General features: G+C 45.5%; 1 protein-coding gene across 2 annotated transcripts; it reads left to right on the top strand.

The window, feature by feature from the left end:
• Positions 1-294: 294 nt before the first annotated feature.
• Positions 295-24,253, top strand: LOC143981429 (asialoglycoprotein receptor 1-like; the record flags this gene model as incomplete). Of its 2 annotated transcripts, XM_077479258.1 has the most annotated exon segments (7): positions 295-434; positions 3,385-3,463; positions 3,779-3,892; positions 20,192-20,287; positions 20,364-20,420; positions 23,160-23,231; positions 24,176-24,253. In XM_077479258.1, coding segments are annotated over 6 exon segments (493 nt in total), but the record flags the coding sequence as incomplete, so codon positions are not given.
• Between the last annotated feature and the right edge of the window lie 837 nt (positions 24,254-25,090).

Raw genomic sequence — 25,090 nt, 5'->3', positions numbered from 1 at the left:
TGTGGACTAAGTCCGCCGGACAATTCGATCGCGTGTTCGCGCCATGTCTGTTATGTATTTGCAATATGATTTCATTTCAAGGATGCCTCTTCTTCCTTCTATCACTAATATCATCATCATCGTCATCATCACTTCTTGAAACCCTGTTTTAGTTTTAACGTCAGTAGTGACCAAACAAATGTGCAGATATTATCGAAGCAATACAATGGTGTAAAAAAAATGAGTCTAGTGTCCATCTACAGGATGAACTATCTGCCTGGAAGGATGGGAGAGAGGAAGAGGAGGAGGGGGGGAGACAGGGCAGTACAAGGAAAACTCAACAAACAGAGAGAAAATAGGGGGATCAGCAATTTCTGTATCGTCATCATCATTATCATAGGAGTTCCAAATCAGAAAGAACGAGAGAGACCGACAGGAGAACCGAGAAATACAAGGTGAGAAAGAGAGAGAACGATTATAAGACTGGAGAACTACGAGGAGAGAGAGGGTGAGACTGATGGGAGACCAGAGAAATACAAGATAAGAGAGACATGCAGAGAAATTAGGTTGGACATAGGTTGGACTTGATGGACTTGTGTCTTTTTTCCCAACCTCACCTACTAAGTAACTATGTAAAAATAATTGAAGCAAAGACAGGCACAAAGGTAGACGCAGAAAAAGAACCATCTGGTGGCCCTTTTATCATTTACTCTAGCTTAGTAGACAGTCTTCTCCAGGGCCGGGACAAAGGGGTGGGCAGGAGGGACGCTGCCCTGGACACTGTGGTATCACGTGAGATAGGGGGGGCACCACAAGTAGGCTGGGGCGGAGGGGGATTTGTGTTTTACGAAAGGGAGTTGGGGGGGGGGCGTCAGGGGGTAAGAATTGTTCTAGGAGGGCAAATTTGGGAGGTGTGCTAGAAGTGGTGATTTAGGGGTATTTGTGTTGGGAAGAGGGATGGGAGAAGAGGATTTGTGCAGGGGGGGGGGGGGGGGTTTGGGGGGTTGTGCTATAAAAGTAATATCGTAGAGTGGCAATATTTTTTATTTTTTTTGTGTGGGGAGGGGTGTGGGGAAGGGTGCAATTTGGCAGGTTTGCCCTGGGCTTTGGATGGCCTTGTCCCACCACTGGTCTTCTCTAATGTCACGTACACGCGAGCGGAATGTCCGACAGAAAAAGTCAGACGGGAGCTTTTCATGTATTCCGATTGTGTGTATGCCCCATCTGACTTTTTACGTTGAAAATTCTGATGGACCTAGAAATGGAACATGTTCTAAATATGTCCGACGGAACTAATTCCTATCGGGAAAACCACTCGTCTGTAGGCTGTTTCGACGGACCAAAAAACGACGCATGCTCTGAAGCAAGTACGAGACAGAAGCTATTGGCTACTGGGTATTGAACTTCCTTATTCTAGTCCCGTCGTACGTGTTGTACATCGCCGCGTTCTGGACAATCGGACTTTGGTGTGATCGTGTGTACGCAAGACAGTTTCAGCGGAATTCCGTCTGAAAAACCTTCAGAGTTTATTCCGACGGGAAAACCCGTTCGTGTGTACAGGGCATTAGCAATAAGACTTGGAGAATTTATTGGGATTACTAATACTCCCAGTTTGGTGTGAATGTCCCTACAAATAATTCAAAACTCGCAATGCCGATAGGACAGCAGTTTATACCCCACTGACTCGGAGTCGTGGCCTTTTAGCCCCCGTACACGCGGTCAGAGAATCCGTCGGAATGTGTCCTATCGGACCGTGTTGTTGGATAATCCGACTGTGTGTGGTATGCATTGGACTGTTTCCGTCGGAATATCCGTCGGACCAAATTTTCCAACTTGTTGGAAATATTTTCCGACAAACTGGTCCGATAGGACATTCTCCGATCATGTGTAGAGAATTTTGATCGGACAAAGTGCCACGCATGCTCAGATCAAATTCCTACATCAAAGCTATTGGCTACTAGCGTGAACGTAGTCCCGTCGTAACGAAATTACGTCATCAAGTTCTGAAAGATCGGATTTTTCGCCAACTTGGCCCGACCGTGTGTATGCAACAGTTTCGGACAAGATCCGTCGGACAAAATCCGACGGGCAAAATCCGACAGACAAAATCCGACGGACAAAATCCGACAGACAAAATCCGACGGATTTGGTTGGCAGAATGTCCAACCGTGTGTACGGGGGCTAAGACAACTTTCCCCAAGTGATGCGGTAGCCTCCTGTATACTGTGCTGTACTTGCAGTCTGTTGGTGCCGGTATTTGATATTGTGTCATGCTGTCTTTATTGGAATTGCTTTGCTGTGTTAACCCTCTAACGTTCTGCCCCACCGTTTGGTAGAGCACATTTTGAGTCACGCTAACTCATTGAAAAATGTGGACTTTAAAGGGTTAACCAAGTTTCTTTTTTAAGGCTTCTTCCACATATAATAAAAGCCGATTCCACTGTAATCTGGTGAGTCGGTGCTTGTTGGGTCCAGGTACATGGCGAGTCATCACTGTGAGAAACAGAAGGACCCAAACAGGCCATCTTCACTAGGGGGGGGGGCAGCACTAAGGAGATGGAGTGGGAGAGGGGGTGAGAAGGGGAGAGGGAGAACTTTTCATTGATCTGTCTCTCTGTGTATGTATAGTGTGAGTGAGAGGTCCTGTCTTGGTGAAAATGAGGGTAAAATGGACACAGGACTCACAAAGAGGCAGTTTGAGAAGTTCCAGCAGAAGATTGGTGAGCAGAGAAAGCTATGTTTTAAGTCTTCTCTGGATTTTGTAAGTCTGGGTTGGGGCTGGAAACTTGAAGACTTCAAAGAGCATTGGGAGGGATGGAGTCTTCGGTCTTGTGTCCGGGCTTTCCAGAAGTTCTACAGGTTGTGTGTGTGTGTGTGTGTCCGGGTGCACACACTCGCTATAAGGCAGATCTGAGGGGAGTTGGTGTTGGAGAAGTTGCTGCAGCCAGCAGGGAGTTGTGCTACTGTTTAAGAACCCAGGAAATATCCTTGAGATGGCACTCCATGTGGGAGAGGTTCCAGGTCAGTGGGCTGAAAGAGTCGGGGAGACCATAGCTGAGACAACTGGAAGAGAGAGTCCTGGGGGTCTTGGAGGAGTGTGAAAGCCTGTAGTGTCAGGAGAGCCCCTTCCTAGGAGTGGGCCTGGGCAACTTTGTACTGCGACCAAGGCTGAGTGAGCCTTAAGAGCCAGGTGGCTTGGCATTTTTGTTTGTGTTGCAATTTTCGGGAGAAGAACCCTTGTGTGGGCAACCCATGCATGTATGAACTTTAATTTGTTACTTTCAATAAAAGTGGGCTCCCACGCCCTTAAACTGAAGTTCCTGTTGGCTGTGAACTCGCAACTACCACTGAGCTAGACATCCCCCAATATCACAGTGCATATACTATTGTACGCTCTTTTTCCAGGTCATGTCACTTAAGCAAGAGGACTTCCAGAACTTTCAAGAAGACACAACACTCAAAATCAGAGGAAATGGCTTTCAAGGTAAGAACATCCAACTTACAGGACAGGAGAAGTGGTATTTTGCAGAGTCCATACATATGGAATAAGAACAGATGCCGAGAATTACACCCAGGATTGAGGACAAGGTACCCGAGGAATTATGATCCAGTTTTGGTAAAGAAGATGATCTTGGAGTTAGGGAGGACACAATTCATAAGTCAGAAGTTGGTGTTCTGTCTTATAGTTGTAATTTCCTTAATATGGTTCCTCAGTAATAATATGAATTGTGGGGCCCACACAAGATTTATAGGGTCCCATTGTGTCACGTATGCCTATTTTTCTCTGTGTTATTACTAGGGGTCATCATGAAAGGAGAGATCCCGCGACCCTCCAAAGCCCTCATCTGTTCCCTGTCAACACTTTGCAGTGGACTTATCTTCGTCACTATCATCCTCATCGTCACCATCACACGTGAGTGTACAGTCCACATATTTATCTTCCTGTTTACTATAAGAGAATAAAATATCCTGCGGGAGCATTTACACCCCAAACCCCCCCACAAAAAAAAATCACTGTTGGCCAGTGGACTCTCTGTTAGGAAGAAAAAGACAGGAAATTTACATTGATGATAAAGCTATTAGCAAGATTAAAAATGATTCTCCACAAATCTCCTGTACTGTATATAGTGTACTTAACTGTCATCATCTCCATCCACTACCATCTCCTTCCCTATTGTATCTAGTGTACTCAACTGTCATCATCTCCATCCACTACCATCTCCTTCCCTATTGTATCTAGTGTACTCAACTGTCATCATCTCCATCCACTGCCATCTCCTTCCTTGTTGTATCTAGTGTACCCAACTGGCATCATCTCCATCCACTGCCATCTCCTTCCCTATTGTATCTAGTGTACTCAACTGTCATCATCTCCATCCACTGCCATCTCCTTCCCTATTGTATCTAGTGTACTCAACTGTCCTCATCTCCACCCACTGCCATCTCCTTCCCTATTGTATCTAGTGTACTTAACTGTCATCATCTCCATCCACTACCATCTCCTTCCCTATTGTATCTAGTGTACTCAACTGTCATAATCTCCATCCACTGCCATCTCCTTCCCTATTGTATCTAGTGTACTCAACTGTCATCATCTCCATCCACTGCCATCTCCTTCCCTATTGTATCTAGTGTACTCAACTGTCATCATCTCCATCCACTGCCATCTCCTTCCCTATTGTATCTAGTGTACTCAACTGTCCTCATCTCCACCCACTGCCATCTCCTTCCCTATTGTATCTAGTGTACTCAACTGTCATCATCTCCATCCACTGCCATCTCCTTCCCTATTGTATCTAGTGTACTCAACTGTCATCATCTCCATCCACTGCCATCTCCTTCCCTATTGTATCTAGTGTACTCAACTGTCCTCATCTCCATCCACCGCCATCTCCTTCCCTATTGTATCTAGTGTACTCAACTGTCATCATCTCCATCCACTGCCATCTCCTTCCCTATTGTATCTAGTGTACCCCACTGTTATCACCTCCATCCACTGCCATCTCCTTCCCTATTGTATCTAGTGTACTCAACTGTCATCATCTCCATCCACTGCCATCTCCTTCCCTATTGTATCTAGTGTACTCAACTGTCATCATCTCCATCCACTGCCATCTCCTTCCCTATTGTATCTAGTGTACTCAACTGTCATCATCTCTATCCACTGCCATCTCCTTCCCTATTGTATCTAGTGTACCCAACTGTCATCATCTCCATCCACTGCCATCTCCTTCCCTATTGTATCTAGTGTACTCAACTGTCATCATCTCCATCCACTGCCATCTCCTTCCCAATTGTATCTAGTGTACTCAACTGTCATCACCTCCACCCACTGCCATCTCCTTCCCTATTGTATCTAGTGTACCCCACTGTTATCACCTCCATCCACTGCCATCTCCTTCCCTATTGTATCTAGTGTACTCAACTGTCCTCATCTCCACCCACTGCCATCTCCTTCCCTATTGTATCTAGTGTACTCAACTGTCATCATCTCCATCCACTGCCATCTCCTTCCCTATTGTATCTAGTGTACTCAACTGTCATCATCTCCATCCACTGCCATCTCCTTCCCTATTGTATCTAGTGTACTCAACTGTCATCATCTCCATCCACTGCCATCTCCTTCCCTATTGTATCTAGTGTACCCAACTGTCATCATCTCCATCCACTGCCATCTCCTTCCCTATTGTATCTAGTGTACTCAACTGTCATCATCTCCATCCACTGCCATCTCCTTCCCTATTGTATCTAGTGTACTCAACTGTCATCACCTCCACCCACTGCCATCTCCTTCCCTATTGTATCTAGTGTACCCCACTGTTATCACCTCCATCCACTGCCATCTCCTTCCCTATTGTATCTAGTGTACTCAACTGTCATCATCTCCATCCACTGCCATCTCCTTCCCTATTGTATCTAGTGTACTCAACTGTCATCACCTCCACCCACTGCCATCTCCTTCCCTATTGTATCTAGTGTACCCCACTGTTATCACCTCCATCCACTGCCATCTCCTTCCCTATTGTATCTAGTGTACTCAACTGTCATCATCTCCACCCACTGCCATCTCCTTCCCTATTGTATCTAGTGTACTCAACTGTCATCATCTCCATCCACTGCCATCTCCTTCCCTATTGTATCTAGTGTACCCAACTGTCATCACCTCCACCCACTGCCATCTCCTTCCCTATTGTATCTAGTGTACTCAACTGTCATCATCTCCATCCACTGCCATCTCCTTCCCTATTGTATCTAGTGTACTCAACTGTCATCATCTCCATCCACTGCCATCTCCTTCCCTATTGTATCTAGTGTACTCAACTGTCATCATCTCCATCCACTGCCATCTCCTTCCCTATTGTATCTAGTGTACCCAACTGTCATCATCTCCATCCACTGCCACCTCCTTCCCTATTGTATCTAGTGTACTCAACTGTCATCATCTCCATCCACTGCCATCTCCTTCCCTATTGTATCTAGTGTACTCAACTGTCATCACCTCCACCCACTGCCATCTCCTTCCCTATTGTATCTAGTGTACCCCACTGTTATCACCTCCATCCACTGCCATCTCCTTCCCTATTGTATCTAGTGTACTCAACTGTCATCATCTCCACCCACTGCCATCTCCTTCCCTATTGTATCTAGTGTACCCAACTGTCATCATCTCCATCCACTACCATCTCCCTCCCTATTGTATCTAGTGTACTCAACTGTCATCATCTCCATCCACCGCCATCTCCTTCCCTATTGTATCTAGTGTACTCAACTGTCCTCATCTCCACCCACTGCCATCTCCTTCCCTATTGTATCTAGTGTACTCAACTGTCATCATCTCCATCCACTGCCATCTCCTTCCCTATTGTATCTAGTGTACTCAACTGTCCTCATCTCCACCCACTGCCATCTCCTTCCCTATTGTATCTAGTGTACTCAACTGTCATCATCTCCTTCCCTATTGTATCTAGTGTACTCAACTGTCATCATCTCCATCCACTGCCATCTCCTTCCCTATTGTATCTAGTGTACTCAACTGTCATCATCTCCATCCACTGCCATCTCCTTCCCTATTGTATCTAGTGTACTCAACTGTCATCATCTCCATCCACTGCCATCTCCTTCCCTATTGTATCTAGTGTACTCAACTGTCCTCATCTCCACCCACTGCCATCTCCTTCCCTATTGTATCTAGTGTACTCAACTGTCATCATCTCCATCCACTGCCATCTCCTTCCCTATTGTATCTAGTGTACTCAACTGTCCTCATCTCCATCCACCGCCATCTCCTTCCCTATTGTATCTAGTGTACTCAACTGTCATCATCTCCATCCACTGCCATCTCCTTCCCTATTGTATCTAGTGTACTCAACCGTCATCATCTCCATCCACTGCCATCTCCTTCCTTGTTGTATCTAGTGTACTCAACTGTCATCACCTCCATCCACTGCCATCTCCTTCCTTATTGTATCTAGTGTACCCGATTCTCATCATTTCTATCCACTGCCATCTCCTTCCTTATTGTATCTAGTGTACTCAACTGTCATCATCTCCATCCACTGACATCTCCTTCCCTATTGTATCTAGTGTACCCAACTGTCATCACCTCCATCCACTGCCATCTCCTTCCCTATTGTATCTAGTGTACCCGACTGTCTTTACCTCCATCCACTGCCATCTCCTTCCTTGTTGTATCTAGTGTACCCAACTGGCATCACCTCCATCCACTGCCATTTCCTTCCTTGTTATATCTAGTGTACCCGACTGTCATCACCTCCATCCACTGCCACCGCCTTCCTTATTGTATCTAGTGTACCTGACTGTCTTTACCTCCAGCCAATGCCACCTCCTTCCCTATTGTATCTAGTGTACCCAGCTGTCATCACCTCCATCCACTGCCATCTTCTTCCCTATTGTATCTAGTGTACCCAACCGTCTTTATCTCCATCCACCACCATCTTCTTCCATATTGTATCTAGTGTATACAACTGTCATCATATTAAATCCATAAGCCACGCCCTGTGGAAACATTTGTAAAATATGTACGGTGTAGTGGTTAGCACTCTCACCTAGCAGTAAAAAGTAGGGGTGCAACGGATCGTCACCAATCTGTGATCTGATCGGTCACTCCGCGGTCTCGGCCTTAGGAAAGGCTGCGGCTTCGGCCTAGCTCTGAAGCGGCGGCCATCTTTCTACACCCAGGCTGTTTACAATGTGATCGCTCCATCTCATGTCGCCGGTTCCTCCCTCCCCTCTGTGTACTGATCTGTACAGTGGAGGGGAGAGATCGGTGTCAGCAGCGCTGTGGGCTGGATCTGTAGTGCCCAAAGCACTGCTCTGTGACAGCCATCCCTCCATACCCAGCCAATACTGTGCAATACACTGCCAATACTCTGCAATACCCTGCCAATACTCTGCAATACCCTGCCAATACTCTGAAATACCCTGCCAATACTCTGCCATAACCCAACCAATACTCTGCCATAACCCAACCAATACTCTGCCATAACCCAAACAATACTCTGCCATAACCCAACCAATACTCTTCCATAACCCAACCAATACTCTGCAATAACCCAAACAATACTCTGCCATAACCCAACCAATACTCTTCCATAACCCAACCAATACTCTGCAATAACCCAAACAATACTCTGCCATAAACCAACCAATACTCTACCATAATTCAACCAATACTCTGCCACACCCAGCCATACTCTGCCATACTCTGCCATACCCAGCCATACTCTGCCATACTCTGCAATACTCTGCGATACCCAGCCATACTCTGCCATACTCTGCAATACTATACGATACCCAGCCATACTCTACGATACCCAGCCATACTCTGCGATACGCTGCGATAGTCAGCCATACTCAGCCAATATTACAGTGGGAGAGATTGTGGATGTTACAGTGGGGACTATATGGTGGTGGAATTTTCACAAGTTTTTGCAAATTCAATTATTATTTGCTGATCCGAAAAATGATCCGATCCGTGACTCTGATCCGAGGAACGATCCTATCCGTGAGTTTTTTGATCTGTTAAAAAGGGTCACTAGTTTGAATCCCAACCATGACAATATCTGCCTGGAGTTTGCATGTTCTGCCTGTGTCTGCGTGGGTTTCCTCCGGGTACTACGGCTTCCTCCCACACTCCAAAGACATGCAGGTAGGTTAATTGGCTTCTGTCCAAAAAGTTGGCCCTAGTATATGAATGTGAGTAGAGGACCTTGGATTGTGGGCTCCTTTAGAGTAGGGACTGATGTGAGTGTGCGATGTATGTGTGGAGCACTGTGTAAATTGACGGCGCTATATGGGCACCTTGAATAAAAATAGGGATAATTGTAGACACGCACCCACACTCACTCAGGCTGAACTGGATGGACTGGTGACTTTATTCAACCTTACTAACTATGTAAATATATCTAAAAGAAAAAAAGCAAGAGAGAGGCTGTGCTCTCTCAAAAGACATGGGATTTTTGATTTGAGATGGTATGTCTGTTATTAAGGTGAGTACTCAAAACACCAAAATCTTTAAGAAAATATAAATGTATTAAATAGTATCAGATAACAATAACACAGTCTTAATACATATTTTGAATTGATGCTTGATGTATGAAATCAGAGGCGTGGATATGCAGGGGTGGGCCAACGTGTTTCGCACAATGCTTCTTCAGGACACCGCATATATCTACGATTTCATCAAAGTTTTAATATTGGACATAAGACATGTTATTAGTATATTATCAAGCAAACAGTTGTAAATTCATTAACAAAAGGTAATAAAAACTCTATTATAATAAATGGCACATTTGTATAATAGCAGGGCATGCTGCATGTGCTCACCTGGTCTGTAAAAATGGACGACGTGGGCACATCATTGCACAGGCGTCCGCCCGTCATAAGGTACACTTACCTGAGGCTAGTCTCTCTGTGAAAGCCAGATCCACCCGGGAAAGCAAGTGGGAAAATTGGATCGCGCTAGCTGCCAAGATAGTAATATAGGAACAATCTACGAATTAGAAAAAAAAAGGTAATAATAGTATTTAATTGTAAAAATAGTTTGTAACTAAATTTAATTTTAATGGGGTTACAATGTATAATGGTTTTAAATTTAAAAGGCTACTAGTAGAGAATGAACTGTGCCAGACACATGTTATGGAAAGGATATGTAGCCATTGTGTTGTTGTGGATATTATAATTATTAGACATGTGCGGTTAGTTTAGTACGAAAATTTCTATAAATTCGTACAAATTTCTGTAAATTCGTACAAATTTCCGTAAATTCGTACATTCGGGAGGATCCGAAATACGAATTGCTACGCTTCCAAAATTCTGTACGAAATACAAAATTTCGTTTACGAATTTCGTATCCAATTTGTAATTGTTACGAAAAATGAAAAAACCTAAAAGTTAAAAACCCCCAGGAAGTCAAGCACAGCACAGGGGATGGTGGGAGCCCCCTCATAATTGATAAATTCATCATAACGAACATTCGTAATTGTTACGAAAAATGTTAACGAACCTAACAAAAACTCGCATTTCGTACGAAATTTCGGACAGGAATTACGAAATACGAATTAATTCTAATACGAAACGTAATGAAACAAAACAGATTTATTGACGACGCACATGTCTAATAATTATATTAAAGAGGAAGTAAACCCTGATGGGTTTACTTCCTCTTTCATTCCCTGCAAAGGCAAAGCATAATGGACTACTATGCATCGCATCGCATCGCATCGCATAGTAGCCCATTATGTGTCACTTACCTGACACAGGAGCCAGCGAAGTCGCCGCTGTCCCCTGTAGTCCGCCGCATCCATCTTGCTGGTGGCGTCTCACAGCTCCGCCACTGTCATTCGGCGAAGCCGCGATGACGTCACTCCCGCGCATGCGCACGGGAGTCGACACGCGCGGCAGCTCTATTCTTGGAAATGCCGCGCTCAGTGCGCGTGCGCGCCGCTGTCTACGGCGCATGCGCCGTAGACAGCGGTGCCCATTTTCGGGCAAATATCTCCTAAACCATATAGGTTTAGGAGATATTGCTTGGACCTACAGGTAAGCCTTAATCTAGGCTTACCTGTAGGTCAAAGTGGTTTGTAAGGGTTTACAACCACTTTAAATAGTGATAAAGATAACCATAATTATACCATACTGATAACTCTAGTTTGTACGAAGATTGCATATTATTTTGTACTAGCCCTTGTACACACGGTCGGACATTCCAACAACCAAATCCGTCAGATTTTGTCCGGCGGATTTTGTCCGACGGATTTTGTCCGAAACTGTTGCATACACACGGTCGGACAAAGTTGTTGGAAAATCTGATCTTTCAGAACGTGATGACGTAATTTCGTTACGACGGGACTACGTTCAGGCTAGTAGCCAATAGCTTTGATGTAGGAATTTGATCTGAGCATGTGCGGCACTTGGTCCGATCGGAATTCTCTACACATGATTGGAGTATGTCCGATTGGAGCATTTTGTCGGAAAATTTTACCAACAAGTTGGAAAACTTGGTCCGTCGGATACTCCGACAGAAACAGTCCGATGGAGTCGGAATATCTGACAAAACGGTCCGATCGGACACATTCCGTCGGAATCTCCGACCGTGTGTACAAGGGCTTACAGTAAGGGATACACTTTAAAAAATAATAATAATAATGATAGAATTCAATATGCACGGCTTCTAGTAGGGGAGGGAGGGAAAAAGAGAATGTATCGTTTTATAATTTAAACTCTTATAAGGTAGTCGATCCCCTATGGACTTACCCCTTGTCCAGTGTACTCATAGAGATGCACATATGACAAAAGTCGAAGTCCCAATAGTCACATACATAATAGTAAAGCTCCATGACTAGTACAGCATGAAGAATAAGCCGCTTGTAATAGATTCCCTTACCTAGCCAATTGAATGGCACTGGATGTTTCCGTATCGCTATCCGGGGATCCTCATATGAACTTCTTTATGAGTACACTGGACAAGGGGTAAGTCCATAGGGGGTAAGTCCATAGGGGATCTACTACCTTATAGAGTTTAAATTATAAAACTATATATTCTCTTTTTCCCTCCCTCCCCTACTAGAAGCTGTGCATATTGAATTCTATCATTTTTATTATTTTTTATTATTTTTTAACGTGTATCCCTTACTGTAATACAAAATATGCAATCTTTGTACAAAATATGAAATCTCCGTACAAAATATGCAATCTTCGTACAAATTAGAGTTATCATTATGGTATAATTATGGTTCTTTATCACTATTTAATATAATTATTAGACATGGGCGCCTTCAATAAATTTTGGTTCGTTTCGTTCCATTTCGTATTTCGTAATTCGTGTCCGAAATTTCATACGAAATGCGATTTTCCATTAGGTTCGTTAACTTTTCGTAACAATTACGAATGTTCATTATGATGAATTTATCATTATGAGGGGCTCCCACCATCCCTGTGCTGTGCCCATTATGAGGGGCTCCCACCATCTCTGTGCTGTGATCATTATGAGGGGCTTCCATCATCCCTGTGGTGTGCTCATTATGAGGGCCCCCCCCATCCCTGTGCTGTGATCATTATGAGGGACTCCCACCATCACTGTGCTGTGCCTATTATGAGGGGCTCCCACCATCCCTGTGCTGTGCTCATTATGAGGGCCCCCCCCCCATCCCTGTGCTGTGATCATTATGAGGGGCTCCCACCATCACTGTGCTGTGCCTATTATGAGGGGCCCCCCGTGCTGTGCTCATTATGAGGGGCTCCCCCCATTCCTGTGCTGTGCTCATTATGAGGGGTCCCCCCGTGCTGTGCCCATTATGAGGGGCTCCCACCATCCCTGTGCTGTGCTCATTATGAGGGGCTCCCACCATCCCTGTGCTGTGATCATTATGAGGGGCTCCCACCATCCCTGTGCTGTGCTCATTATGAGGGGCTCCCCCATCCCTGTGCTGTGCCTATTATGAGGGGCCCCCCGTGCTGTGCTCATTATGAGGGGCCCCCCGTGCTGTGCTCATTATGAGGGGCTCCCCCATCGCTGTGCTCATTATAAGGGGCTCCCCCATCCCTGTGCTGTGCCTATTATGAGGCTCCCCCCATCCCTGTGCTGTGATCATTATGAGGGGCTCCCCCATCCCTGTGCTGTGCCCATTATGAGGGGCTCCCCCCATCCCTGTGCTGTGCCCATTATGAGGGGCTCCCCCCATCCCTGTGCTGTGCTCATTATGAGGGGCTCCCACCATCCCTGCACTGTGATCATTATGAAGGGCTCCCACCATCCCTGCGCTGTGACCATTATGAGGGGCTCCCACCATCCCTGTGCTGTGCTCATTATGAGGGGCTCCCACCATCCCTTTTCTGTGCTCATTATGAAGGGCTCCCACCATCCCTGTGCTGTGATCATTATGAGGGGCTCCCACCATCCCTGTGCTGTGCTCATTATGAGGGGCTCCCACCATCCCTGTGCTGTGCTCATTATGAGGGGCTCCCACCATCCCTGTGCTGTGATCATTATGAGGGGCTCCCACCATCCCTGTGCTGTGATCATTATGAGGGGCTCCCACCATCCCTGTGCTGTGCTGACTTCCTGGGGTTTTTAACTTTTTTAGGTTCATTAACATTTCGGAACAATTACGAATGTTCGTTAGGAATTTGGATCCGAAAATTCGTAAACAAAATTTCGTATTTCGTACAGAATTTCGGAAGCGTAGCAATTCGTATTTCAGGTCCTCCCGAATGTACGAATTTACGGAAATTTGTACGAAATTTTTGTACGAAACCAATCGCACATGGCTAATAATTATAATATCCACAACAACGGAATGGCTACATATCATTTCCATAACATGTGTCTGGCACAGTTCATTCTCTACTAGTAGCCATTTAAAATTTAAAACCATTATACATTGTAACCCCATTAAAATTAAATTTAGTTACAAACTATTTTTTACAATTAAATACTATTATTACCTTTTCATAGATTGTTCCTATATTACTATCTTGGCAGCTAGCGCGATCCAATTTTCCCACTTGCTATCCGGGTGGATCTGGCTTCCACAGAGAGACTAGCCACAGGTAAGTGTACCTTATGACGGGCGGACGCCTGTGCAATGATGTGCCCACGACGTCCATTTTTACAGACCAGGTGAGCACATGCAGCATGCCCTGCTATTACACAAATGTGTCATTTATTATAATAGAGTTTTTATTACCTTTTGTTAATGAATTTACTTTACAGCTGTATGCTTGATAATATACTAATGACACATCTTATGTCCTATATAACTTAGATGAAATCATAGATGTGTAGTGGATGAGATTTTGGAAAAAATGTCACACGCATGTAAATTTAGTTTTTGCCCCAGAACAGTAGTGGGGTTCTGAGGGTTGATTACATAGGTTGGGCCTTAACACCAGTCTGGCCAGGCTGTGTTTGGAAGTTCTGCCTGGTCACGTGAATGGTGAGGTGCACATGACAGTCTAGAACCAGGCCTGGTTGGATGTTTGGGTATCGGCCTTCTCGGAACCAATCAGTGGGAGTGCCTGGGCCCCGCTGAGGAGTCTGTGAAGGGGTACTTAAGAGGTGTGGGTCACGTGTTCGGGGAGAGGAGTTCGTGAGGCCCTGTGTGGTCTGTTCTGGTTCCAGGACCGGGGTATCCTCGTGAGGGGTCCCGGTCACGGGGTGTTTGACAATGTCCCTGTTGAAGGCCCCTGATAGACCTGCCTGGTCTGGGGTAGGGATCCGTCTGTTCCCGGGTCTCAGACCCGACTGGTCCGAGGCGCAGTAACTGAGGGAGGATTCAAGGTGTCCGGGTGTGCTCTCGGCTTGGAGGGACACCACAACTCGTGGAAGTAACCGGGGGAGAACTCTTCGGAGGAGGGCCGGCAAGTGGCATCCTGGGAAGTGCCTGGTTACTGAGTTGGGAAGGACATTGACGAATTCACGCTTTTCCAGTACCATTGAGGGGACGGGAAACGTTCCAGGTACGATGGAAAAAGGTTCCTGGTCACCCTTAGTTACAACTCGTCCAGGTTCACAGGACTGTATCAAGTTTTGAGTCAATTGCTGCTGACTGCCATGATCTCCGGTAGGGATGAGCTTCGAGTTCAAGTCGAACTCATGTTCGACTCGAATATTGCCTGTTCGCCTGTTCAGCGAACAGTGAACAATTTGGGGTGTTCGTGGCAAATTCGAAAAGCCGGAACACCCTGTACAAGTCTATGGGAGAAATCTAAAGTGCTAATTTTAAAGGCTAATATGCAAGTTATTGTCCTAAAAAGTGTTTGGGGACCCGGGTCCTACCCCAGGGGACATGGATAAAAAAAAACATGCAAAAAAAAGTTTTAAAAACGGCCGTTTTTTCGGGAGCAGTGATTTTAATAATAATTAAAGTGAAACAATAAAAGTGTAAAATTCCTTTAAATTTCATACCTGGGGGGTGTCTATAGTATGCCTGTGAAGGGGAGCATGTTTCCCGTGCTTAGAACTGTCCCTGCACAAAGTGTCATTTCGCAAGGAAAAAAAGTCTTTTAACCACTTAAAGTGGTGTTGCCACCAAAAAATTAAAACTGCTTAAAATTCGTAAAAAAATAAATAAATAAAATAATTGGCAAAAAAAAATTTTTTACTCACCTCTAAATACCGGTTGCTAGGGGGTCCCTCGTAATCTGCCTTCCTCATTGCCCGGGCTGGTGACATCACTTCCCCTCGCGCCGCACATTCACCTGGGACCTGTCATGTGTCCCAGGTGACTGTACGGCGTATCACGGCGCCCTGCGCCGCTCGCGCATGCGCAGTGGGTGCCTGGCTGTGAAGCCACAGCCGGGTGCCTACAGTATGCATGACGGCGCCGCGAGCGGAGCGGGGAGCGAGGGGGGGCTTCGTTCCCCCGCATCGCTGGACCCTGGGGCAGGTAAGTGTCCGATTATTAAAAGCCAGCAGCTGCAGTATTTGTAGCTGCTGACTTTAAATTTTTTTTTTTTAGGGGGTACCCCACTTTAAGGACCGCCGCATGCCAATGTACGTCATGACAATGGCATGTACAGGCACCAGCACGTACATGTATGTGCTTGCCTTCCAGCGGGTGGGGGGTCCGATCGGACCCCCTCCCGCTGGATGCGGCGGTCCATTTCGCTGCAGGAGCAATCCGGGATGAGGGGATGGCCATTGGTTTCTGGCCACCCCCTCTCGATCACTCCTGGCGAATGAGAAGCTTCCTCCCACTGTGTATAGTAAACACAGGCAGGGAGGAAGTGATGTCATTCTCCTCGGGGCGGTCTTTTTGACCGGACTACGAGAAGAAGAGTGAAAGTAAGTGCACCAACACTACACTGACATGCAGGCACACATAGGCACACAAACCCCACCCCCGATCACTGTACATTGTACTGCCCTGCCATTTTAGCACCTCAAGAAATGAGATAGGCAGTCATAAATTAAAAGCTGTGTAAATTCCAGAAAATGTCCTCTAGTTTGTAGACGCTATAACTTTTGCGCAAACCAATAAATATACGCTTATTGACATTTTTTTTTACTAAAGACATGTGGCTGAATACATTTTGCCCTCAATGTATGACTAAAATTGAGTTTATTTGATTTTTCTTATAACAAAAAGTAGAAAATATCTTTTTTTCTCGAAATTTTCGGTCTTTTTCCATTTATATCGCAAAAAGTAAAAATCGCAGAGGCAATCAAATACCATCAAAAGAAAGCTCTATTTGTGGGAAGAAAAGGACGCAAATTTTGTTTGGATACAACATTGCATGACCGCGCAATTACCAGTTAAAGCAGCGCAGTGCCAAATTGTAAAAAGACCTCTGGTCCTTAGGCTGACAATTGGTCCGGGGCTGAAGTGGTTAAAATCTGTTTGAATTGTCGGCTCCCGTAATACAGAGAACACTCAATGAGTGTTCTCTGTATTAGCCGACAATTCATTCATTGATAAAAAATAAATAAATAAATAAAGCGTGGGGTTCCCCTAAATTCAATTACCAGGCCCTTCAGGTCTGATATGGATATTAAGGGGAACCCCACATCAAATTTTAAAAAAATTTTTACGTGGGGGTCCCCCTAAAAATCCATACCAGACCCTTTATCCGAGCACGCAACCTGGCAGGCCGCAGGAAAAGAGGGGGGGCGAGAGAGCGCCCCCCCTCCCTCCTGAACCGTACCAGGCCACATGCCCTAAACATTGGGAGGATGCTTTGGGGGTCTGTGACCCCTCAAAGCACCATGTCCCCATTATTATACACACCCCCCAGGTACGAAATTTAAAGGAATATTACACTTTTATTGTTTCACTTTAATCATTATTAAAATCACTGCTCCCGAAAAAACCTCAGTTTTTAAAACTTTTTTTTGCATCGATCCATGTCCCCTGGGGCAGGACCCGGGTCCCCAAACACTTTTTAGGACAGTAACTTGCATATTACCCTTTAAAATTAGCACTTTAGATTGTGAACGTTCGAGTCCCATAGACTTTAATAGGGTTCTAAAGTTCACACGAAGTTTAGGTCTGTTCGCAGGTTTAGGTGCGAACCGAACAGGGGGGTGTTCGGCTCATCCTTAATCTCCGGCTAGAGATCTGTTCAGCCTTGAAGTACCCAGCTGCGAGTGGCTACTCTCTGGGTGGAAATGAAGACTTTGCTAGACCTGCAGTTCAAGGCGCCCGAGTTCTTCACCCCGTGCCCTCTGTTCCCACAAGAGACTGTGCTATTGGATGTTACTACTGCAAAAATAAAACCTTTTGTTAAAGGACTTCATCTGTGTCAGCGTTCAAGTCGTTGGGTATCAACCCTGGGAACCCCTAGATGTGGAAGAGCAGGCCGAGAGAAGGTAACTGGTAAGCCCAACAAATCAAGGCTGCCTAGCAAGGGGCGGTGGCCGCTACAGATGAATTTACAACTGTTTGCTTGATAATATACTAATAACATGTCTTATGTCCTATATAAAACTTCGATGAAATCGTAGATGTATGCGGTGTCCTGAAGAAGCATTGTGCGAAAAACACGTTGGCCCACCCCTGCATATCCACGCCTCTGATTTCATACATCAAGCATCAATTCATGGGCCAAAATATGTATTAAGACTGATATTTTTTATATGATACTATTTAATCAATTTATATTATCACCTTAATAACAGACATGCTATCTCAAATCAAAAATCCCATGTCTTTTGAGAGAGCACAACCTCTCTTGCTTTTTTTTTTTACTTTTATTTATGACCAGGGATTGTGAGACTTCTGACTGTTTCTGGAAACTGTCCAACCATTTTATATATATATATATATATGTAAAACTATATCTGTTCCAGCAGCACTCCATCTTCACACATGTAAGGTCCACAGCCCTAAACCGAGTGACCTGTTCAATGTTCTAGAAGGACAATATGACTGAGTTTCTTGCAGATGTACTAATAAGAAATACTGGAGTCTATGGGAACATGTAGGATAACGAGACCACCTCTGTCGGTGTGAACACAGGATGGAACCAGGGGTGGACTGACCATTGGGCCACTCGGGCACTGCCCGAGGGCCCCGTGCCACTAGGGGGCCCCATCAGGGTTGCCAGCCTCAGTAAAACCAGGGACATTATGTAAAAATTTGTGTGTTTGTTTTTTTAACATCTGTCTCTGAAATGTCCCTTATAGGGTTGCCACCTTTTCTTCAAGTCAAACCTGAACACTTTTTTTTTATAGTATAAACTATACATATATTTTGCTACTAAATAACATTTCTAATCATATGAAGTTAATAACAAGAGTCTCCCTTTACATCAGAATCCACAGAAGTCCCTTTTACTGTAACGGGGGACTCTGTGCAGACTCTGATGTAAGGGAGAACTCTGGGGACTCTAGCATAAGGGATGCTCTGGGAATACTGAGGGTGTACACTGAGAACTCTGATGTACGGAGAAGATTCTGATGTAAGGGGGAACACTGTGGCCTCTGGTGTAAAGGGGAACTCTGATGTAAGGGGTGCTCTGAGAACCCTGATTTACCTTGGTGTACTTACTCAGAGGCAAGAGGGAGAAGGGGAAGACTTCAGTCACAGACAGGGATGGATGGTGAGCTCACTCACCCCTTGGCATTCAGCACCTCTCATCCAGATGGATCTGAGGCTGCTGGACTTCAAATTTCCAGCCCCCACTTTCCTTTTCTGAGGCACAGCGCCAGGGATTGGAGTGTGGGCAGACAAAGAGAGGTGGGGGGAAGAGGTTCAGTTCGAGCCCTCTCTCCTCTGCCCTCTGTATGTGTTTGGGTGGGAGGTTTGTTAGTGTTGGCTTTGGGCAGTGTGAAAAAATGTAACAGACACTCTCAGCTGAGACAACTGCAGTCAGTAACCCTAGCCATAGTCCAGTCTAAATAATGTGTCCAGGTTTCAGACAGTCCAAAACCTGGACACATGATTCCAAACCGAACTGTCCGGGTGAATCCTGGACAGGTGGCAACCCTAGTCCCTTACCGACATCCTTTTGGTCTAAAAATCCAGAGATTATAGCTGCCCCGCCTCTCCAGTACCTTCTCAGCCAATAGAAACATGTCTGCATATAATGTGTGATTGTATACTGTGTGTGTGTGTTTGTGTATACTGTGTGTGTGTGTGTATGTGTTTGTGTATACTGTGTGTGTGTGTGTTTGTGTATACTGTGTGTGTGTGTTTGTGTATACTGTGTGTGTGTGTGTTTGTGTATACTGTGTGTGTTTGTGTATACTGTGTGGCCCCATAATCTCCTATTGCCCGGGGCCCCCATGAGTGGTCAGTTCGCCCTTGGACGGAACAACTATTTCATAAGTGCTTTCTGTTCCTTCCCGTATCTTCATCTAGGAGAAATTGTTTAATCACGTATTTTTTCCGGTCATGTGATTATTTTTTGTCCTTTGTAAGAGAATGCTGACTGTTACAGTAATTCTCGAATAATACAATAACATCTGCATGATCATTTCTGGGAATTTCTGTCCCAGGTTCACATTTCCCAGATATTTTTTTTTGTGTATCTGTGTTTTGATTCCGTAGAAAATTTAAAACTCTCTATATATTGTGCAAGAAATAGTTGTGCCCACCTAGAACACATTTACTTTATACATATTATCAGTGTGGGATCTCTTGATTTAGAATAGGCCTGTGGATGAGGTATGGATGGGTCTATCCACTGAGCAATTGAAGATCCTTGACCTTGGAACTAAAACTGTGGTTCTTTCTGTGTCCGGGGACAGGCCAGGGGGTGAATCAGACCGAACGCAATCTGGAGGAGAAGCTGAGGAACCTGAGCATTGAAGTGCACTCCACATTGAGCCAGTTGTACCAGGATGGTAAGGAGAATACAAGGGTGATGCTTGGTGAGGGGTTGGCCAATCACCTTAATCTATGAATGTTCTCCTCCACCAGATTCCCAGATGATGGAGAAGCTGTCAACCATGGAAAGCTTCGTGAAGGACCTCAGAAGTAGGTGTGGGGGGTTTGGAGATGTGCAGTGGAAGAACAAGTCATTATCTTGGTGGTTTAGCCTTGAAGTTCCCCCAACACCAGCAGATGTATTACTTTATAGGATACCAGAAATGTGTTTATAGTTTAGCCTTGGCCCCCTTATAATGATTCTTTCATGCCATAGTGGAATAAGGGCTTGTATCGACAGGCTTTTGTCTGTGTAAGCGCTTGTACACACGGTCGGAGAATCCGTCGGAATGTGTCCTATCGGACTGTGTCGTCGGATAATCCGACTGTGTGTGGTCTGCATCGGACTGATTCCGTCCGAATATCCGTCGGACCCAATTTTCCAACATGTTGGAAATATTTTTCACGACCAACTGGGCCGATCGGACATACTCCGATCATGTGTAGAGAATTTTGATCGGACCAAGTGCCACGCATGCTCAGATCAAATTCCTACATCAAAGCTATTGGCTACTAGCCTGAATGTAGTCCCATCGTAACAAAATCATCACGTTCTGAAAGATCGGATTTTTCCCCAACTTTGTCCGACCGTGTGTATGTAACAGTTTCAGACAAGATCCGACGGGCAAAATCCGACGGGCAAAATCCGACGGATTTGGTTGTGGAAATCTCCGACCGTGTGTACAGGGGCTTAAACAGGTTTTGCATTCCCATAATAGTCAGTGGTCTCCAAACTGTGGCCCTTTGCTTGCTTTTGCCTGGCCCTTAGGGCACTATTTCGTCAACAGATACCAACAATGGGGCACAATCCCCCCCCCCCCCGACACCAATGAAGGTCCACAATTCCTCCCAGTGACACCAACGATGAGGCACAATCCCTCCTAATGACACCAATTATGGGGGCACAATTCCTCCCACTGACGCCAAGGATGGGGCATTTTTGTTTATTCCCACTGATGTTGGGACCTTTTCTACTCCCACTGGCCACAGTCCAGCCCCTCTAAAGTCCGAAGGACTTGAAATGGAATCGCCTCTGCGGGTACTGATAAATAACGATAAGGGAAGGTAAGGGTACCATCATCCCATAATAGCATATAGAGAGAAGAAAGCTCATAGAAGGGTTACTCCAGGAGGTACTCCTGAGCACAGAAAATGGAAGGGTCTATTATGGTACCCAGATATGGCAATCACAAATAGTAGCATTTCATTTACATTTATTAAATACATTAAAAGACACTAACAAAAATGTATAAATTAAAAAGAGACAATAAAGTTCACAATCGATCTTTACAATATAAACTATTTAGTAATGGTTGCAGGGGACCCCACAAGTAAGTGGGGACACGTTGATGTAGGATAGACATGTTGCTCGGCCGGTTTCGTGGCGGTACCTCTTGGAGTAACCCTTCTATGAGCTTTCTTCTCTCTATAAAGTCTGAAGGACAGTAAAATGGCCCTCTGTTTAGAAAGTTTGGCGACCCCCCCTGGTCGACTTAGTTCTTCTCAGTTCTCAAGGAACCCTTGCTAAAACCAATTCACTGGTTGGTGGGAAAAGATCGCCTTACATTGATGGTCAGTTGGAAACCCCTTATGCCTCGTACACACGATCTGATTTTTTTCCGACAACAAAACCGTGGAATTTTTTCTTCGAAGGTTGTTGGCTCCAACTTGTCTTGCATACGCACGTTCACACAAATGTTGGCCAACAATTATGAACGTAGAGACGTACAAGACGATAAAAAAGGAAGTTGAATAGTGATGCGTGATTCCGAGTATGCGTGTTTGTCTACTTTGGACTTTTGTCCGACAGACTTGTGTGCACACACGATCGGAAAATCCGACAACGCACATTTGTTGGTGGAAAATTTGAGAACATGCTAGCCAACATTTGTTGGTGGAAAGTCCGACAACAAACATCCGATGGAGCGTACACACAGTCGGACTTACCGCCAACAAGCTCACATCCGAAGATCCAATTGTGTGTACGAGGCATTACAGAGGTGGGCAGAATGCCATCCTTACAAACAAATAAAAAGATCTTTGGTGTCATGCTGCTGGTTCTGCTAAATGGAGTATGCCCTGGAAATATTAGGACCCCATCATATGGGAGGTCAGTCAACCGCAACTCGAGGAAGCCCTTAGCAACTTCAGGAGGGACCTTTTGTTGACAATGCCAGATCTATATCAATGCAAAACCAGCTTGAAGCAGGTTAGAAGGCGGTCAACCTTGGGTCAGATGCACATGTCAGTGAATTCTGAACGATCTGGCATCAAACTGGTGCTATCGGTATAAGCTCAAGGCCCGTCAACACAGACCTCAGGGAATAAAATTGTGATGAAATGACTCTATATACGGCACATTCTGTCTTTGCCTTGTAATAGTATAGAGCGGTGATTCTCAACCAGGGTTCCTCCAGAGGTTGCTAGGGGTTCCTTCAGCATTGGGCAATTTTTGCCTCTCAGATAAGTTCACACTCACACCATTGATCTTTGTAGCTATCTGTTAGGAGGTCATTCTTCCCAATGACACAAGTGTAAGGACCATTCTTCCCACTGACCATCACACTAATGTATCATGAGTTGTAGATTACATTTTTTTAGAAGGGGTTCCCCTGAGACTGGAGAACTATTTCGAGGGTTCCTCTGTGTTGAAAAGGTTGAGAAAGGCTGATATAGAGTATATAGCAGCAATAGTGTCTGGGAAGGTGAATGTGTGTATAGTTCAAAGGGCTGGCTGATGGCTAAGTTGGGTTTATTTGTAGACTGAAGCCCGTTTTCTTGTCTCTACAGGTGCCAGAGTGATAACTAAAGTGTCAGAGAGCGCATTAATGATGAAGCGTTATACATCCCCTGAAGTATTAGGTAATGTCAGGATGCGGTGGGTTTGTCGAGGGGGGGGGGGGTTGTTATGGGGAGTTACGTCATTGTCAGGTCACCTTGAGGCCAGGTGACAGATGCACACTGTAGGGATCAGGAGTGCACTGCAAGGTTGTGGACCCTACGGCTGACTGCTGCGGATGGGGGTCAAGGTGATAGGAAGGCAGGGCCGCCAGAACCCCAAGATGGATCCCACCGGGGTTAGAGCGTAAGATTCCCTGGGAGCGTGGAGTCTAAGAGCCAGCAGGTGTTCACCAGCACCTCTAGTGGTGAGGATGGACTTGGCTGCAACTGGCTCCAGGTCGCAACCCCCAGGGTCCCCCAGCTCACACCCACAGTAGGCAACAGGAGGATAGGGATGGTGAGGGACAAAGCCAAGGTCAGGGCCACAAGCAGACAGGAATAGTCAGGGACACGCCAAAAGGTCAGGATCACAGGCAAACAGGGATAGTCAAGGACACGCCAAAGTCGGTAACGGAACAACAGCAGAGCACACGGCAGGAAACAGGAAGCTAACACACAAAGGTTGATCAGCTGGGTTGGCCTGCAGTGCACAGGTTAATATAGAGCTCTCTGATAGGAGCTAGGGTGGAGCCATGCCAGAGGATGGATTACCAAAGCACTCAGGTGAGGGTCGGCTGGTCTCTAGAGATGAACACACGGAAACAGGTAAGCAAACAAACTATTGCATAACCATGACAGTCATCTTACTGCTAACTGCCCCTATTTCAGCAGGTGTTGACTATGGGGTCTATATAAGTGGGGTGGTGGACTTACCCGAGAATTTGTGTGGTTTGTTGAAATATGAGAGTATGTCCAGATTTCTCTCTCTCTCTCTGTAAAATGTCTCCAAGGATCTTCCCAGCCCCCCCCATCTAATTGGTGACCTTACCCCAATATTATTCGGCGTATCTTTCACTCTATTACAGGATCCTTTTCCAGCGACAATCAGAGGATTTTGTCAGCTGTGGTCAAAATGAAAGCCAAGAAGATGCAGAAAAGAAATGGTGAGTTTACCGCTTTCCAGCTACAAAGACCCACCAAACCTTCATTTCCCAGAATATCCTTTGATATCCACTAGCCATCCTCCCGGCACAGGTTGTGCGTTGTGATGTGTTGATGGCACGAAGCAAATTCATATAACACGTTTAGAGGTGCTACCCTTGACTTTTATGGGTCCCTCAACACGCAAAAAAACAGAACTTTATTCACACACTTTAACACAATGCCCCCACAATGTATGACCACCAATATATTGACTTGTCCCCTGTATGGGCCTCAACCATGGAACCATGGAAAGTGCCAACAACCCGCAAGCAGGGGTGGACTGACAACTCATGGTGGGGCCCCCGGGCAATCCAAGATTATGGGGCCACACAGTATACACACAGTATACAATCAAACAGTATACACATACATGTACACAGTACACACAGACATGTTTCTAGTGGCTGAGAAGGTACTGGAGAGGTGGGGCAGCTATAATCTCGGGATTTTTAGACCAAAAGGATGTCGGTAAAGGACATTTCAGAGACAGATAGTAACATAGATTTTTACATACTGTCCCTGGTTTTACTGAGGCTGGCAACCCTGATGGGGAGCCCTAGTGGCTCGGGGGCCCTCGGGCAGTGCCCAAGTGGCCCAATGGTCAGTCCGCCCCTGCCCGCAAGTGTGACCAGGCCCTAAAGGTTTTATCGCAGATCAGAGAATACAGATTCATAAATACTTTCCAGAGTATAATGCATGGAATATGGATGTACATCTATGAGATCATTGTATATGTGAAGGAAACATTATGATGAGAACACTCTGAAATAAAACATTCCCCCCCCCCCCCCCCTCCT

Source organism: Lithobates pipiens, unplaced genomic scaffold (assembly GCF_037356315.1).
Source record: "Lithobates pipiens isolate NorthernLeopardFrog02 unplaced genomic scaffold, aLitPip1_a1.2 Scaffold_157, whole genome shotgun sequence".
Taxonomy (NCBI): domain Eukaryota; kingdom Metazoa; phylum Chordata; class Amphibia; order Anura; family Ranidae; genus Lithobates; species Lithobates pipiens.
Note: the sequence above shows the minus strand (reverse complement) of the source record. Positions and strands in the feature narration are given on the sequence as shown.